Source organism: Arthrobotrys flagrans (assembly GCF_004000055.1).
Source record: "Arthrobotrys flagrans strain CBS H-5679 chromosome Unknown unitig_3, whole genome shotgun sequence".
Lineage (NCBI taxonomy): Eukaryota > Fungi > Ascomycota > Orbiliomycetes > Orbiliales > Orbiliaceae > Arthrobotrys > Arthrobotrys flagrans.
The window spans coordinates 865,782-883,611 of record NW_027137547.1 but is presented as its reverse complement, the minus strand read 5'-3'; the positions used below and the strand labels follow the sequence as shown (position 1 = coordinate 883,611).

Here is a 17,830-nt window from a genome sequence, read left to right as displayed (position 1 = left end):
AATGGAATTATTGCCTTCATAGATACCATCACGATGCAACAGGCTTCGAGGCTCGTTCAACAGCGGGTGGGCAGACCCTGCATTCACCTTTACCGCAATGCTACCTGTCGCCCGAAACTACCTCGCAAGAACAGCTATTATCGAACCGACCAACATCTACGCTTCTCTTCCTCGTCGTCTTCGGATCCTAAAAAAACATTTTTCCAAAGATTAAAAACGGCATGGAACGATACACCGATAAAATGGACGCCAATACCAGTAGGCTTGGGCATTGCATATCTCGGATTCAAACACTACACCACGGTTATGAATCGTGAGAGGCAGATAGCTGAAGAAGATGGCCAATATAATCCTAATGAACCAAATAGAAAGAGAGGGGTACGGCCAACAGGTCCCTGGTACGTTCCCTCAGGTTTTATACACCCATACGAATCCTCGTACTGATATAATCTATTCCCATAGGCAAGTCCAGATCCTTTCGACTCTCCCTCTCAAAGCGCTATCCCGTCTTTGGGGGAAATTCAACGAAATACCTCTCCCGGTCATATTTCGTCCATTTGGGTTCAAACTTTACGCCTTCATATTCGGCGTCAACATCTCTGAGGCCAAAAACCAAGATCTAAAATCATACAGAAACCTTGCCGAGTTCTTTTACAGAGAGATTGACCCTGCTGTTCGACCGATTGATAAATCATCTGCGGTAGTATCGCCTTCAGACGGAAAGGTATTGATGGTGGGTGAGGTCAGAGAAGGTGGAAGAGTAGAGAACGTTAAAGGGATGACTTATAGCCTCGATGCTTTGTTAAGTGGACATGGGGAGACTAAGACATCGAGCCATCCTTCTTCACCGGCAATACTGTTCGGACAAGCCGAAAATGGAACCACTGAAGCTACAGCGCTAGGTGGTCAGGTCGTAGATAGTCATGAAGAATTTGCAAGGATGAACGGGATATCATACACCGTCGGTGAATTGTTCTCCGGAACAGAAGATCACAAGGACGCAAAGGCCGAAGACCAGTCTCTACCACCCGGTGAGAAAGGGGATGTTGCGGCTGTGGTGGGTACAAAGGGCGCCAGTTGGTTTAGGAACCAATTTGAAGGGCCCAAGCGGTTGTACTTTGCGGTCATCTACCTTGCGCCTGGTGACTATCATAGATTTCACTCGCCGACAGAATGGGTCGTTGAGACTAGAAGACACTTCGCAGGTTTGTACCAGTTCATATTCTCGTAATTATATTGGGCACGAAGCTAACTTTGTCACGCAGGCGAACTCTTCTCCGTTTCCCCTTATCTACAAGCACTCCTCCCATCCCTCTTCATCCTCAACGAGCGTGTCGTCCTCCTTGGTCGTTGGAAGCACGGCTTTTTCTCAATGACACCAGTCGGTGCTACAAACGTCGGCAGTATAGTGTTAAATTTCGATAGAGAACTACGCACGAACAGTTTGACCAAGGATACGAAGGCAGACACCCTTGAAGGCCATGGATATGCAGAGGCACACTACCAACTAGCATCAAAGTTGCTTTCAGGTCATCCGTTGAGAAGGGGAGAAGAGATGGGAGGTTTTAGACTTGGAAGTACAATTGTACTAGTATTTGAGGCTCCCGAAAGGAAAGACGGGAAGGGATTCAAGTGGACCGTGGGCCAGGGGGAAACAGTGAAGATGGGAGAGGCGCTAGGGCTTGTAGAATAAAGACCTCCGTGTCAGGTCATTCAAGATAGAGTATTATGTAAGTACCTGTGTATTTTTATCTCGGATTGGCGAAGCAGTATACCAACGAAAGAAAGGATGTTTTTGAGGGATTGATGTGTCAACAGATAAATTACGCTGTTCAATCACGGAAGCGAATTAAAGATCGAGAGCGTACTCAAAAATCGTTGATACGATGAAGATTCATATTGTCTATTATCCGCAGAGCCGAGTCAATGGTAAACCATAAACGTGATGACTTTGGGATATCCAGCTCAAGATGAGTCCAACGAAAGGAGCAGACCGAGCGAGGCACAAGACGTGGATTAGATCATTTCTAAACAACTAAGATTGGAAAAGTGTGGTCGGTAGACGGGAATTAGAAAAGAATGTGAGTCCATTGTAATTGTATTATCTCGAGAGGCTATATACATTGCGTGGCGGGAATAGAGAGTGTATTGGTCGTCAGAACGAACGAACGAACGAACGAATTCGAAAGTTGGTTTGAGGATGAGGTTAGAACTTTGTCGCACAGCAAATTTGATAGCGGGTGCCAAGAAAACATGTAAAATATCACACTCAACGCAAAAACATCACGGCAACTTGTGATCTTTACATGGGAGATCGAATCAAGGCTATACGACGTTCATTGATGCGATGAAATAGGTATTCTATTAAGGAAATATTCACGTTTAGGGATTAAATCGCGTAGTATTTATAAAGACGGCCAGTCGCCATTGCATTATCGATATCTACCATAAAACCGTTGCCCCGATGGCATCTATGATGCTATCGGCCCCGCGGATACACAGCTAAATATTGCGAATAGACGTATTTTGGGGAACATATATCAAGGTATCGCGTGTTCATATTCAGTTGCCCTGTTGTATCAGAGGACCTCCATTTGAACCTATATAGGCAATAACCCTCACTTAGGTTGCTAGAAATTTCCCCAGGATCCTATAATTCGAGCGGTAGAACTGATAGCAGTATGGTCAAGATCACCGGTAGATGCCTCAAATATTATAACTAGGGTCTATCAATGCTCAACTTACAGAATCTGACAGTTTCGAAATCTCTATATTCTAGATCATATTATAAGAGTAAGACAGTACCGAAAGAGTTTGCGAAATCATTCCTCTGGACACCTAGGAACCTAGGTATCAAGGGCCATCAGAGCTTTAGTTTCACTATCGATATGGCCGTGTCTGTCACAAAAAGATATAACGGTTGGCTCTCGATGCAAACAACTGGTTTCTAAATTAGCCAATTGCATCCAGCTAAATTTACGAGCGACAATAGTATATCATTTCCACAAGTGGTTTCTCACAGAACGTGGTTTACGGCATGGCAATCGAGACATTGACAAGAGAGTTGTTGAGCAATATACCGCTGCTCGACCTACTATGTAGAGCCTAAATATCTATCGTCTCCATGCAACAGCGATAAGGTCCTTGCTTCAATATATTCGACCATTCCCTTCCCAGATTAATTCTCTCCCAAATACATCTTGGACCGGGATTATGTGTTGTCAGAGGGAAGACCAAGATCCACTTCAGAGCCGCAGCTAGCCCGAACAGGATAGTGGTGATTGTCAGTCGATGCGCCCTTGCGATTCTCCCTCCCGCGACCGGGTGAAGTTCACACATGATTTCAACTCAATAGAAAGAATGATATTGACATGCATCTCAACATTTTTAGTCGTAGGCACGAGAATAGAAAGAAAGAAAGAGAAAAAGAGAAAAAAAGATGGGGAGCCGTGACTCCAGCGGATTTCCTCCCATTCTGGGACATCCCGGTGGTTGAGCGCAGGGGCAGAGACGGCATCAAACATGGCTGACCATGGCATGGCATAGCATTAATACATATCGCCAGCGACGATATTTTACTGCCCGCTCGAATCTTTGGTCAGAGCCCCTGTGCATGTGCGGAACTCGAACTTGGCCACCAGGCGCATTGAATCCGAGAAATTATAAGAGAAAGAAGAAGTCGCCTGGTACTGTCTGATTGGGAAATTAAGTTAGTGTCAATATCGACCTCGTCTTGAATTCAATTCGAGTGAAGGCTGTGCTTCCCGTCTTATTCAATTTCCTCCTTTCGCTGGCGGGCCCCGAAAAAAAAAAAAAATTTAGAGCCGACTATATTAATATCATCACGAGGAGATCCATAATTAATTAAAATTGGCTTCATCAACCGGCCCCTTCTTCTTACCCTTATTATTCTCGAGATCTTCCCGCAGAACGAACAGTGTTCAATATCCAACCGCTGCGATAATTAATCGAGTAACTGAACTAACTCGCAGTTTGCAACCGAACATATCTGCATTTCCATCGATCCTCGCATTCGTTCTCTTCCCGCATCTTCCCAGGATTGGCCTTCTGCCTACTCTGCTACGACCGCCCACCACCAGCCGCTAGGAACGTTAACTCGAATTCCGGAGTCGCCCAGATATTCCTCCAGTCAAGCTTAACTCCACGTTGCATAAAATTAACGGAAGTTGACAGGACTGCAGTCGCCTTGCTTCGCATGCCACCACCGTGGTAGACATCCAACAGTGCAACGGTGCGTGGAGTGCAGTGCAATACGTATACGCAGTGCAGTGCAGCCAGCTTGCCCTGCAGTTGCTTTGCTTGCTTGACTGTTGACGAACACACGACACAGCCTTTTCAAATTCGAAGTCGCCCCAGCTGCATCCTTCCATCCCTACCTCGTCAAGACTCTTCTTCCTCTTTACCCGGTGACCTTTCAGATTTGCTCGTTTGAAAAACTCAATCTCTCGATATCTTTTTTTTTTTTTAACCTTTTCTCCAACATCGACGGCTCAAAATACCCTCAACAACTTGGCAAACCCCCTGCCTCTAAAACAACACCCGGTGCACCCCATCGCCACCACCAACCATGGACTCCGACGTCGAAATGGAGCTCGACGTCTCGACGCCATCATCTTCCACCACCGATCTCACAATACCGCCCCTCAGCCTTTCTCCATCTTCTCACAAACCCCGCCGTATCGACCTTCCTCCCGAAATCATCCTCGAAATCCTCTCCCTTTGCGCCTGGGAAGACCAAGATGTCTTCCGGCAGGTCTCCGACCTATGGGAATCTTACATTGCAAAATCTCTCCGTCGCACGCGATTCGCATACCCTGATCCGTTAACCCCTCTCCCGGCTTCCTTATCTAAATCTACAAAATACACATGCGGAACGCATAAACTTCTTCGCTCGCTCACAATGTCATATCTCTGGACACGCCCTACTGACGAATTAAGACTTGATAAGCGTTCCGATGGAACCTGGTGGCCCGAAGGGAGTGTCACTGAAGAATGGCTTTCGAAAACTTTCTTTTGGACGGAAAGCTGCACGGACCCACCGATGAAAGGGGTCAAGATTCGATTAAAGGGATGCTATTGGAACAATCAAGAGGGTGATTTGGTACTTCAGATGACGTGTTTTGCGGGGAAGGGTGACGCGGTTAGTACAGCGGATGTCTGTTCAAGGATTAAGAGGCTATTTACTGCAAGTCCTTATCGGTAGGTCTTATCATACGCTATCCCTTCGTTCCGATGGATAATTCTAACAAACGATAGAAATGTACTGGTTTACAATATCGAGTTGAAGATGGGAGATGATGGTATAGCATACTTGGGCGGAAAGGCAGTGCTGACGAAGAAGTCTTGATTACCTTCGTTGGATGGCTTCTACATTGATTCGATTTTAGCATTTTTGGAACATTTATCACAATCTGGCGTTGAAATGGAAAAAAGGATGAAATATCGATTTATTTAGCGAGAGCGGGGGACCTATTGAGCCAACTAGAATCGCTCAATTAACAAAACATTGGATTCGAAATACACTCGCAGACACACCGGAACGCCAACATACGCTTGAACACACAACTACCGAAAGAAACCTTTCCTCAGCCCCACAGACCCGGTTTTACTCAACCTTGCCTTCCCATTTCTCACTCTCGAGCTCGTTTCCCCATTCGCGGCTTCCCACCGCTCATCCGCAGTCCATTTCTCAACCGCCCTTTCAAGATCCCACCCACTTTCATCGAGATACACCTTTGCGATATCATATTCTACACACTTCGTTCGGATCTGGAATCTTTTGAGCGCATTTTCTTCTTCGGATTGCACCGGATTGGGTGAGTGTGACGGTCCAATATACCAATCTCTAGGGATGAGAATGAAATTCCGCCCGGCAAGCAGCGAGTCCGAGTATAGTCGGTTATGAGAGCGGATTATATTGGAGGGAATAGAATACTGGAACGATATGGATATTACGGAATCGTTTGGGAGAAGGTAGTGAATTAATGAGTCGGAAGGATTAATCGTTCTAGGAGCGTCGGTGGAGTATGGTGGTGGAGACGGAAGATTGTTTATTGTGTACGGCGGGGGCTCTGATTTGATTTCTGTGTCGGTGTCTTGATCTACTCGAGGGCGTTTTATGGGGCAGAATGTGCCTAGCATTTTTATCATCATTATCACCGTTAGTGTTTGGAAGTCTTTTTTTTTGGATCCATGGAGGCCTTTGTTATAATTTAGCGACCCTTGATTCCCCTTGTGCTTATTTTCTCTCTCTTTTCGCTGGAGTTTCCGGTCTGGTTTTGTTTATAGCTTTTGTGCATTGTTTTGTTTACTGGGGGGCCATCTCTTTCGCAGGTTTGATGAAGGTGGATAGATCTCTTTGTTACTCACAGCGTGTAATGAATCTTGGGTTTTTCTTTTTCAGTTTGATATCATGTCAGTAGGTATTTACTGCTAGAATGATGCGGGTTCAAGTATAAAAATGGAATACGAACCGATATACATAGAAAACAGACGTAACGTCCACAGCACTCGGATTTGTAATGTACAAGTGATATGGGCTTTTCGGGATTCTTTTCGTTGAAAGGGGATTGTTTCTCATTTAGCTCTGGGGTAATCGAAGAGGGGATCTTGTGTAGTAATGTTTGGCAAGTGGAGCAGGCAGCGGATGCGGGTGGAGCAGATGTTTCATCCATCTTTTGGTTATGTCTATGACGGTATACGTAGGAGCAAAGGTGGGACGGAGATGAGTTTAAGAACGGGGTTTCGAGCCAGCAGCTCCATTTAGTTGCCACCATCCATGCACAGATGATATCCGTCACCCGAGCCTTAGTTTATACCTATGGGAAAGGTACGGATTCATCTTGTATCTCGATATAGGTGAACATGTAGGCCTAGATAACCGGCCCTTTACAACTTGCACTTACCACAGGCCGAATTCATGGATTCCCGCGCCCTCGAGTACGTCGAGAAGTTCGAGCTTTGGGTGGGCTACCTCAAAATGCAACAAAGTTCAACAAGTTTTAAATTCCGCTTCGGTGGGAAATTAATTGCACCCAACAAGTTATTCAAGCTGGCTCGTTCAATATCCTACATCTGAATGAATTAATTGTGAACTAAAATGTTATCAGGGAATTGGCCCGTTACCAAGGGCTTGAGGTAATCAAATCCTTCCCCGGGATCCTATAAATGACATTTATACGTTACAGTTGAACACTCTTGTTAGTTTTGGCAATCGAATACGGTACTTTTTCGAAATTTCAGAACTGGTAGTCAAAATACTGGTTTCTAGAAAAGAAGGCCATTTATCAGCCCATCCTTGAAGCTCTTAGAATTGGACCTTTATCAAAACAAAGACCGGCGAGTGTACATCATACAATTCCTGCTGTGAACAACGATATCTCCGTGGACACTTGCGTCGAACCAAAATCCATGTTTCTCCGTTCTGAGGTTCCATGATTATTTTGAAGATAGTATCGAGTTATTTTCCTGCCGCTAGATCCATTTTTATCCATTCACGGACTAAGGAAAAGGTGACGGCTTTAATCAATTGAGTTGAAACCTTTTAAGTAAATCTATCTCCAAGTACGTATTTCTACTATGCGGTTATATATCAAGATTTATGATTTTGGCCGGGTAGACTGGTATCGGAACTCCCCACAGCGGTCGGCAAGGCTAGAATCCTCGTAGAGCGCCTACTTGGGCTGGTTCAAGATATTATCAGCTAAAAGTGTCATCAATGATCACGATCATGTTAATAATGCACAAGAATCATAATATTTGTCCGGTTTTATGGGATATGATGTAAAACGTATAATATAAATACTTAACTACCAACCAAGATGTACAGTAGTAATTAAAGGCAAATATTTACAGCGAAGGTTCGTCGTTTGTCAGGTTTAGCTGTTAGATGATACCAAGATCTAGATTAGGAGTAAGGACCCCTGTCATTTCACATTTGTGAAGTTTCGTCTACCACAAAAGTGGATGCGAGGCCGCGTTGCCCAGCTTGCTAGCTATCTGCAGTGCGCGTCTGGATCTGCGGCACCATTCCGGGATTTTTAAACATAAATACCGGTTTGGACGGCAGCCTCAAATCTTGCCAATTCCCTGTTTACTGACATCTGGTTCATTGTACAGCCAGACAGGGTATCAATGCAATGGACCACCAACGACCCAGACGCTACAGACAGGCAGGGCGGACCGCTCCTCGCGCACCGCCGCAATACCTTCGGAGACCAGATCCCGACGAGGATGATGAGGATGAGCGAGCAAGAACGAACGCTCTCAAGAAAATCCTCAATGTACTTGCGGTGTTTGGGATTATTACATTGCTTTTTCTAACGGCGGAAAGATTTAGTAGAGTTAGTATGTGGAGTCACGCGACCATCCTCCCTTCTTGGGTAAAATTTGAAAATCATGATCATTGGAGGACCGGATTTTTTGGATATTTGGGCTAATATCTTATAAAGACGGAAGAGATCCTTACGGATGTGCTGCGATGACAAATGAAGGCCGTTGGTTGGAGTCCAATTCAAATACCACAGACCCCCTTCGAACATGGCAGCCCCTTGGGTGTCTGTTGCACAAATATAGCGGAAAAGATATAGCTACCTGCTTACCCAAGCGACGAATACTATTTGTTGGGGACCGGGGTATCCAGTCTCTATACCACGCTACAGTTGATAAACTCCAACCGGGAACCAGGTGGGGGGAACTCGAGCTCGACAAGAAATTCACAAGCGAAGGTTTAGGCGACGTTACTGTCGAATTTGTATGGGATCCGTACTTGAACTCTACACGGCTGGCCGAAGAGTTGAAACCTTGGAATAATGGGACGGTTGAGACTAAATATCAGATGGATGGAAATTACGACACCCCAGCTCTCTTTATTGTCGGTGCGGGGATACGGTTCGCTCAGCGAGGTTTCGACGAAAACCCACTCCGGGTATGGCGAGAAGCCGTAGACCGTGTGGCAAGGCATATGCGATGGGGCGATCGACCCATCTTTTTGGGCGGGAAAGATATGCTGATGCTCGCGCCGGTCGAACAGCCAGCTTGGGAAAAACTTCAACCGGATGTGAAGAAGAGCTTGGTGCCGTCGGTTGCGCTTGATATGAACAAATATCTTACCTCGATAGCCGCAATTCAAGGGGTGGATGTAGTGAGGGCGTGGAAAGTTTCGTCGGATGATAATGTGGATTTGGTGGTTTCGAATCATATTTATAGTAAATATCATTCGAAAGAGACAAAGGGAGATGGGATTGAATTGCTGGAAGAGGTTGCCGCAAGGAGGGTAGATATGGTATTGGGATTGAGGTGCAATAGCGTTTTAAAAGAGATAGGAGAAAGTGTGCCGGGCAATTGTTGTGTATCGCCACGGGAACTAACTTGGTTGCAAGGGTTCATGATGTTTCGGGGATTACTCGTGATTCTGGCGCTGAGAGTGTGGTTGTGGTGGTATGATGGAAAGTTACAAAACAAGCGTACGTCTTTCGACCGATACCTGCCCTCCGCGCCCTTTCTAACTTACAACTCTTAGAGAAAACACATCCGGCGACATTAATTTATCGCTATGGACCGGGCATGGAGGTACTAAGCCGACTTTGGCGCCTGTCGCTTGTTTTAACCCTATGTCTCTATGCGGATCGATCGCCGATCTTTTATCATATGGAACAGCTGTGGTCTACCATAAAGTTCCGAAAGGCATTGTTTTTTGTCGTTGTGATGGGGATCTTCACCTTGCGAAAGCCTGCGCTAGCTACGACCGTCTGGGAATTGGACAAACGGATCTTGACTGAATGGAAAGGTGCAGCGCTGGCAATTCACCTGGTTTCGTCGTATCTTGGGGGCTCGACTGACTTTTCCACATTCGCATTGATATTTGTCAACTCGATTGGGTGGACGATCTCACTTCTAACGGCGAACTCACCTAGGACTGGAGGCTTATATTTCGCTAGAAAACTGGTGGGTATAAACTATGTGGTCCTTCCAATGGTTTTTATGATGCGAACTGAGTATGTGCTCTATCGAGTACCAGCCTTGCTTTCATTTTGGTTTGTGATAATTTATATGACAATTAAGATCCGTTCTTGGGGGAACAAGGATTTGGAGTGGTATGCGGGGAAGGTTGTTCTTTCCGCGATTTTAGTGGCGGTACTATTTAGGGGTCTTGGAGCGCACACGGTCATATTGCGAGTACTTGAAGTGCTTTGTGCGATCAGGTGGGATGGTGAATTGGTCAAAGAGTTGGTTTTTAAGCATATGGGGGCAGCATATCTGGGAATGGGGTTGGGATGGGTTTACGTTAGTATATTTTTACTCTCGAAGGGTGGTGAGACGGCCCGGAATGAGCGTTATGCGGCTTGTTTGGCTTTGTTCTTGGGTATCCTGTATTTCCTCCTGAAGGTGCAAGGTTTCGATTGGTTAGACAGGTGGCATACCTGCTCATCTCTGGCTAGGATTGCAGGATTTGGAGTTATTAGGCTTGGGCTTACGAGAGGCAGGATGAGACAGAGTGAGTTTCTTACCTGGTTGGGTAATATGGAAGCTGCAGTTTTAGGGATGATGAATCATCTTTGGTTAGCAGCAGGTGGGGAAGCTGTGTTAGACCTGGGGTTTTGGGGATTTAATGATGCCGGCGTCAATTGGAATTGGGGTTTTTGGACGCTGGTATTCGGGTACCTCTGTTGGGTCATAGGAGATGCTCGAGAGACGGTTGTGAACTGGGTCTTGGGATTTCACGGGGAGCCTGTGGATAAGTTACAAGATAGAAAGAAGACTGATATTGATGCCATGGAAATGGTGGGTGGGGACGGTCATGGTGACGTCGAACTTGGAAGGCCACAACAGACACAGCCACCCTCTAAGGGTCCTCTGGAACAATTTGCATCAAAGGGGGTATTGCGTGCAGTTGGGATTCTTCTCGCAGTCTGGATATTGAACTGGATGACCTGAAAACGTGTTGAAGGCGTGGTATATTGGGAATTCCCTATTTGGGACTAGTTTACAGGGGTCCTTATTCTCGGTTGCAGCCGCAAAACCAAAAAATTATTTTTTTTTGCGAACCAAAACTTCTTCCCCAAACATTTCAGTAGCTTGACCGTGACCAGGCTCCATCGATGGCATCGAGCCGCAATTCCATCTTTTAACCGTCGCATTCGATACCGTTCGAATCGCGTGTCCTTGTAATATATTCCTATTGCATTAAAAGTTACAAAAACGATACCGATACCTGCCATCATGGCATCGACACTTGCCTCGCAGCTGCAGTCCCTGCAGAAGAACCGTCCCTCCACTCTCTCGTCGACCGTCGACCCAAAGGCCCTTCGAAAGCTCCATTCAGTATCTCTGCTCTTCACACCGGAACATGCAGCTACGCAGGATTTCGATACTATATATTTCATCTGCTACCAAGGGTTTGAGGAGCTTTGTTCGCTCGACCGTAAATTTGCAGTCTTCGAACGATCCTTGTTCAGCGAGCAGAGCGTAACTATCGATAGAGATGTATTGAGTAAAGCGGATAATGAGAAGCTTGATGAAAATGTCAAGGGGTTTCTGGGATTGTTGGGAGCATGGGCTTTGGTCAAGAGCGGGGTGAAGGCTTTGGAGTGGCTAGTTAGACGGTTCAGGTACGCTCGCACCTACTAGTCCATAATGATGGTATACTAACGGAGTATTATAGAGTACACCATCACAATAGCTCGTTATTGATACTTACTTTCTTACCGTATCACCAGCATCCATTCTTCCTTCGATTGTTATCGATCCTCCCACAACCCTTGCCAGATGCCTTTAAATTCTTGACTTCGTACCGAAAATCGATTGGCACCCCTATCCCACGTTCGGTTTTGATCCAAAGTCTCACCACCCGTCCTGTGGTCTTCGACATACTCGCTCAACATGTCATCTCTACCGTCAAGGCAGGGCACGGCCATGCTACCCTGGCCCGCTTTTGGTCTGCATTGTCGGTCGAAACCCTGGGCGCCATGCTCGACCGAACGGCGACAAAAGCTCGAACAGGTGTTACGGAGGATGATGTGGCTAGGCAGATTCTCCCGATTATTGCCGATTCGCTACAGGCTGGCAAACGGATGTCGGAATTTCAGATTGGGACATATATGTTATTGAGTTTATTGGCTTCACGGGTGGTGCTGGAAGATAGTGTTCTCTGTGCGACTATGGAGAGTGTGGCGGCTAGTTGGAGCGGTGAGACTGTGGCGCCTGCGATTGCTGCTTTGTCGCTTTTGAGTCAACAAAGGGAGGGATTGGCGCCTGTTGCACCCGCTGGAGTCGCAGTAGCATTTTTGAAGGTGGAGAATGTGGCGGATAAGCTGCTCTCTTTGGGGGAGAAGTATAGGGTGGATAAGTTGACGGTGGGATTGTGTTTGGCGGTTCTGGAAACTGAAAAGCTGTGGGGTTTCAAGTCTTGCTCGTTTGTGAAGGCAATCTTTGAAAAGGGAAGAGGTACTGAAGCTCAGAAGGAGGCTGTGATGCACGGTCTTATCGAAGCAGTTTTGAAGACTAGTGGAGCTGAAGGACCTTTGAAAGATTTATTGGGTGGCTTTAAGGAGAATGAAGTCCTTATCAAGGTATTGAAGGGTCGGGATGATGAGCTAGAACGATTGGAGTTGAGCTTGGGCATGGTTCTTGTGGAAGATCCACAGGGCGAGATGAAGAGCATCGAGGCTGCTCCCGAACATAAATCCACGGACGAAGAGAAGTTGAAAGCGCAAGAACCGAAGATCCGGGAGAAATTTGATGCCACGATTGCAGCACTTCCCAAGACAACCAAGGAGGTCTCGTTTCTGCAGTCTGTTGAATCGACACTCTATCCATTGCTTTGCCAAGCACTTCTTGCCGCTGCTGCAAATAGAGAAAAACTAGCCCCGACACTCTTCTCGCATCCGGTTTTAGCACCATTTACTCTCCGAACGACATTTATCATCCGATTCTCCCTGGAAAGTTCCCCTGTGGTTGCCAAAGAAGCTGCCTTGGAATTTCTCAAGGAAGATATCAAAAACGCCGATGTCGCAGACTACCAAGCTCTTCTGCCATATCTTATGGCCATCCTTCTTGATGCGTCCCAACGGGTGAGAAGGGCGGCGATTATTTGCATAGCAGCAATTTACGCCAAGTATAAATCCGTGGACAAGAAAGCCCGGAAGTCAACTGCACCGGCGATATGGGGTGAGAAGGATATCTATGGATCTTCTAGTGAACAGGTTAAATGGATATCCTTCGAAGAGCTCTACAAGTTCGTTGATGCCATATCTTCATCAGGAGTCGAAGGGTGCATGCTTGACAGCACTCAAATTATTAGATCCTTTGCGACCGCTGCGGGTTCTCTGAAGACTGCGATGAAAAAGAGCATTCTGGCATATATCGCTAGTCATGTTTTGAATGCACCTCAATTGTATATCAAGACTACGTTACTCTCTTTGATCAACGGAGTTTCTGGAAGCACGCGCACTGACTTGCTCCTGCCCTTGTTTGTTTGGTGGAAGAAAGCAGTGGAGACGAAAGAGGTGTCTGGAGTTGCGCCGGCAGAAATCCAAAAATTCCAGGACCAGCTTATCAATATCGTTGATGTGAAGGACCACGGGGATGGTGTTAACGCCTTGGTCGCTGTTATCAAATCTAGTTCTACTGATCCTGGAAAGAAAGAATTTGCTTCCAAGGCTTCCGCTAGATTACAGAAGCTGTGGAATGATGGTCTCCGAGCAGAAGTCAAGCCTGTTTTGGCCATGTCCTTGATCAAGTTGATTATTGGAAACCGACAGCCTGATCTCCACGACATCGTTTCATCAGAGGCACTCCAAGTTCTGAGAAACGTCACGCTTACATCCGACATATACGCTGCTTTTATAAATGAAGTTACACTTGACCACCCGGCCGATAACCTCCGCTCGAATGCGAAAAGGAAGAGGTCATTTAGCCGGGAAGTTGAGGCTCGACTTCCACAACATATGAAGGAGCTTACTATCGTCCTTGAGCTCTTGGAAGGGGATCTGCCCGAACGTTTCCCAGATTTGCTACCATTGATGTTTACGGTTCTCGGAAAGGCATTGGAGTACGCGGAAGCAGCTCCAATGGGCGGCGACTACATGATCCAGGTTCTTCTCAGCTGCCTCACCGCTATAGTTACTGGCTATAAGCATCAACACCCCGGCCAAGTTCTCGACACCAACAGTGTACGAGCCGATCTTATCGTTAATTGCATACGGTCTACATCGAGCCCCCAGCTTCAGAACAGCGCGCTCCTCCTCATCGCCGCTCTTGCAGACACCGCACCAGATGTTGTCCTCCATAGTGTTATGCCAATCTTTACATTTATGGGAGCCAATGTCCTCCGTCAGGATGACGAGTACTCTGCTCATGTTATTGAACAGACCATTCATAGAGTTATTCCACCACTCTTGGAGTCCTTGAGACGAAGCCATGTTAAGGATCCCGAAGCCGGGGTATCTGAAATCATGTCCAACTTCGTAGCGGCATTCCAACATGTTCCTGCTCATCGACGGATGAAGATGTATCTGTCATTGAGCCAGAGTATGGGGACCAATGAATACCTCTATGCGCTATTGTTGTTACTTGGCGAGAAGTGTTATGAAGAGAAAGTGGCAGGAAGACACATGGCAGTTACGATCACTGAGTTCTGTGAGAATTTCTGTGCTAGTTTCCCAGCTAGTGAGCAGATGGGAGCTTTCGTGAAGTACTTGGAAGTTTGTGTGGATTTGGCGGGAGATTCGCCGAAAAAACAGACTCTCCAAATCTTCAAGGAGAAGCAAATGAGGGAGGCGAAGAAAGTTGAAGTTGTTACCGCGCTCTTGGAGTTGTTGGGTGTGATCCTGGGATCAAGGAAGTTGAAGAATTTGGTGTCGAGCGCACAAAAGGGAGCTGGGGAGGAAGTTGTGGTGCTTAAGGGATGCTTTGTAGATGCTGTGAAGCAGTGTTTGCATGCGGGTCAGTGGGAAGGGAAGGTTGCTACGGGTAGGTTTTACCATCAAAACTGTGAACTTGCAGAGAAGGCTAATTGTTGTACAGCGGCGGAATCGTGCCTTAAGGCTCTTCTTGACTTACTTCCAATTCCACTTTTTGTCACTATCACGGGCGAGTTGATAAAGGATGCGGCTTCGCCTTACCGTACTGGTATCCTGGCGACTTTCAAGTCTCGAATCACCTCAGAAACCAAGAAGGCATCTCAAGACGCCGCACTGGAGTTCTTGCCTGAATTAGCCTCTCTTCTTCAAGATGACTCCGCTCCTCTCAACCTCAGGGCGGAAGCTGTCTCTTGCGTCACTGTCATTACTGACAAGTACGGCAAGGAGAAACAAGACGCCATCGTCAATCTCCTCGATACCATTACCGGCGAACAAGCATTTGGAAGCGACGACCAAGGATTGCAAGTTCTCTCCATAATTTGTTTGATCTCTATGACGAAATGTCTGGGTGGCCGAATTATTCCGGCCCTACCCAAGATCGCGCCACCAGCTCTCGCATTGCTCGAGAAGGAACTGGAACAAGAGACACCGATGTTCTTGGTTCACAATGCAGTGTGCCCGTTGCTTGAGGACCTCGTCAAGACGATACCGAACTTCATGCAGAGTTATCTCGAGAGGATGCTTAAGGTTTCTTACAAGGCTGCTTTGAAAGAGGCTCAACTCAGTGAAGAGAGCGATGATGAAGACATGGACGAAGATATAGCTGGGCATTTGGCTACGGCGCCTACCGTCCGTGCTGAATTATTTTCTGCAGTGGCGAAGAAGATTCCTACCAAGTCGTTGGTCAAAGCTGTCCTAGGTACCTGGACGACTGCTACTGAGTGTGGAGTACCAGCGTTGAAGCAACTATTCACACTACTAGCCAAGGCGATCGAAGTTTGCCCTAAACCGGACTTCGGACCTATCCAGGACATGCTCTTTAAGATCTTCCTTCTATCATTTGACATCCGGAACCTCGAGTTACCTTTAGCAGATGAAGAAGGGGTTGGAGAAGTCGAGGAGTTGTTGTATAAAGCCATGCTACAGATGGTTTTCAAGCTCAACGACAAGGTTTTCCGACCCTTCTTTGGCCGATTGCTAAGGTTTTCCGGCGAGGTTAAGGGAGATGATGTGGAAGAAAAGAAGAACAGAAGGTTACAGACTTTCTATGGATTTTTCAACATGTTCTTGGAGGGACTAGGGTCCATCGTTACCAACTACTATTCCCACGTGTTGGATAATGCTATCGGATTCCTAGAGGGTGTTAAAAAGCTCACTGAGGCTGAACAAGCTGGTGTCGAGAAGTTGTATTCACTAGTGATCACTTCCTTGACTAAGAGCTTTGCTAACGATCAGGACGAGTTCTGGCCGAGCCCCACGAACTTCGAAAGGATCCAACCTGTCCTAATGGGACAATTGGAACTCGCACATGGCGGTGAAGACGAAGAAAGTCTCCCAATATCAACCCTCGTCGTGCCAGCCATTGGTGAATTGTCGATGGCAGCACATACCGACGACCACGACAAAGTCATCAATTCCGCTGTTCTGAAGGCTATGAGAAGTGAGGATGCTGATGTGAGACTTGTGGCGATCAAGATGATGATGGAGTTGTATGAGAGGCATAAGGAGGAGTGGATAGGATTGCTGCCGGAAACTATGCCGGCTATTGCGGAATTGATGGAAGATGATGTGGAGGAGGTTGAGAGGGAGGTGCAGAGGTTGATTGTGAAGATTGAAGAGTATTATGGGGAGAAGTTGGAGACTTTGTTGACGTAAGGGGTCATCTGGTATGTTTACGGGAGAAGATGAAGGAGGTCTTTTATGTAGTATAGTAGAGCCTTTGATGTATCTAGTGTAAATTAGTAATTTTTCATTCCTGGTGTTCAGTATCAAAGGGTAGCCCGGTTCCTATTCAGAAACCATTTATTCCATCGTTCCCAAGTGGAGTAAGTATCGAAATACTTGGTACTTTATTTCGCGTTCTCTGCTTCTAAATTTCCTCCAAGTATATACAAATAAAAACAAATGTTCAAAGATCTTAAGATCGAACATACAAGTATTCCATATCGATCGCATAATCCGGCCACCGGCTGTGCCCAAATATATACTACAGTTTCTTCTCTCCCTCCTCTTCAACAAACTCCTATAATAGCATTGATGCATCGCAATCGTTATCCGTATATATACCCCCCTCTTTAATGTTCCTCTACTATCTCTTAAACGAAAAAGCTCTTATACATATTTTGCGGGCTACGTAGCTTAACTTATAAGCGGTGCGTGTTCTTTTCATAAATATTTCTTCCTCTTTCTGCAGGCGTAAAAAAGAATAGGAATCGAACGATAGCTTCGCAAAAAAGACGAAAAAAGGGTGAAACATCCTTCAATGGTTAAAAAGAAAGAGGGAGGGGTAGAGAACGAAAAGAAGGGAAGAGGGAGGGAGGAAGAATCAGAAGAATAGGAATAATAGTAAGGGAAAAGGGAATAAAAAGGGAATAAAAAGGAAATAATAATAGGTCCTAGTTACATACATGAAGTTGATAAAAGTGGAAACATCGTGACTGGGTGCGGGTGCATGTGCGTGAGTACAAAAACAAAGAAACAACCAGCGGTGACGGTATCATGCGATTCAAGTTATTTTTCCCCGTCTATCAAAGCGAAACAAACAAACAAAAAAAAAAGCGATTCGTAACAAGACAAAAGAAAACAACATCAAAGGCGTGCAAGGAATTGAAGGACAGTAAGTAACTAAACAAAAATGGAGTATCTTGCTGTTGCCGTATAAAAATCCCATTATTTCTTTTTTCCCCACATACACACACCGATACAAAAGGTGTTTTTTTCCTCACCCA

The 17,830-nt window shown here is 46.1% G+C and overlaps 5 protein-coding genes across 5 annotated transcripts; 4 read left to right on the top strand and 1 right to left on the bottom strand.

The window, feature by feature from the left end:
* Window positions 1-33: 33 nt before the first annotated feature.
* On the top strand, window positions 34-1,693 carry DFL_001638 (uncharacterized protein; the record flags this gene model as incomplete). The annotated part of the gene is made up of 3 exons (XM_067630287.1): window positions 34-398; window positions 463-1,205; window positions 1,266-1,693. 3 exons carry the CDS (start codon window positions 34-36, stop codon window positions 1,691-1,693), a joined length of 1,536 nt encoding a protein of 511 aa, XP_067492946.1.
* A 2,895-nt stretch (window positions 1,694-4,588) lies between these two features.
* On the top strand, window positions 4,589-5,368 carry DFL_001637 (uncharacterized protein; the record flags this gene model as incomplete). Its single annotated transcript, XM_067630286.1, has 2 exons — window positions 4,589-5,220; window positions 5,278-5,368. 2 exons carry the CDS (start codon window positions 4,589-4,591, stop codon window positions 5,366-5,368), a joined length of 723 nt encoding a protein of 240 aa, XP_067492945.1.
* A 218-nt stretch (window positions 5,369-5,586) lies between these two features.
* DFL_001636 (uncharacterized protein) lies at window positions 5,587-6,695 on the bottom strand (the record flags this gene model as incomplete). The annotated part of the gene is made up of 3 exons (XM_067630285.1): window positions 5,587-6,155; window positions 6,391-6,415; window positions 6,495-6,695. 3 exons carry the CDS (start codon window positions 6,693-6,695, stop codon window positions 5,587-5,589), a joined length of 795 nt encoding a protein of 264 aa, XP_067492944.1.
* A 1,464-nt stretch (window positions 6,696-8,159) lies between these two features.
* On the top strand, window positions 8,160-10,956 carry DFL_001635 (uncharacterized protein; the record flags this gene model as incomplete). Its single annotated transcript, XM_067630284.1, has 3 exons — window positions 8,160-8,367; window positions 8,472-9,485; window positions 9,542-10,956. The coding sequence occupies 3 exons, from the start codon at window positions 8,160-8,162 to the stop codon at window positions 10,954-10,956; spliced, it is 2,637 nt and encodes an 878-aa protein (XP_067492943.1).
* A 285-nt stretch (window positions 10,957-11,241) lies between these two features.
* DFL_001634 (uncharacterized protein) lies at window positions 11,242-16,757 on the top strand (the record flags this gene model as incomplete). Its single annotated transcript, XM_067630283.1, has 3 exons — window positions 11,242-11,630; window positions 11,684-14,991; window positions 15,046-16,757. 3 exons carry the CDS (start codon window positions 11,242-11,244, stop codon window positions 16,755-16,757), a joined length of 5,409 nt encoding a protein of 1,802 aa, XP_067492942.1.
* Between the last annotated feature and the right edge of the window lie 1,073 nt (window positions 16,758-17,830).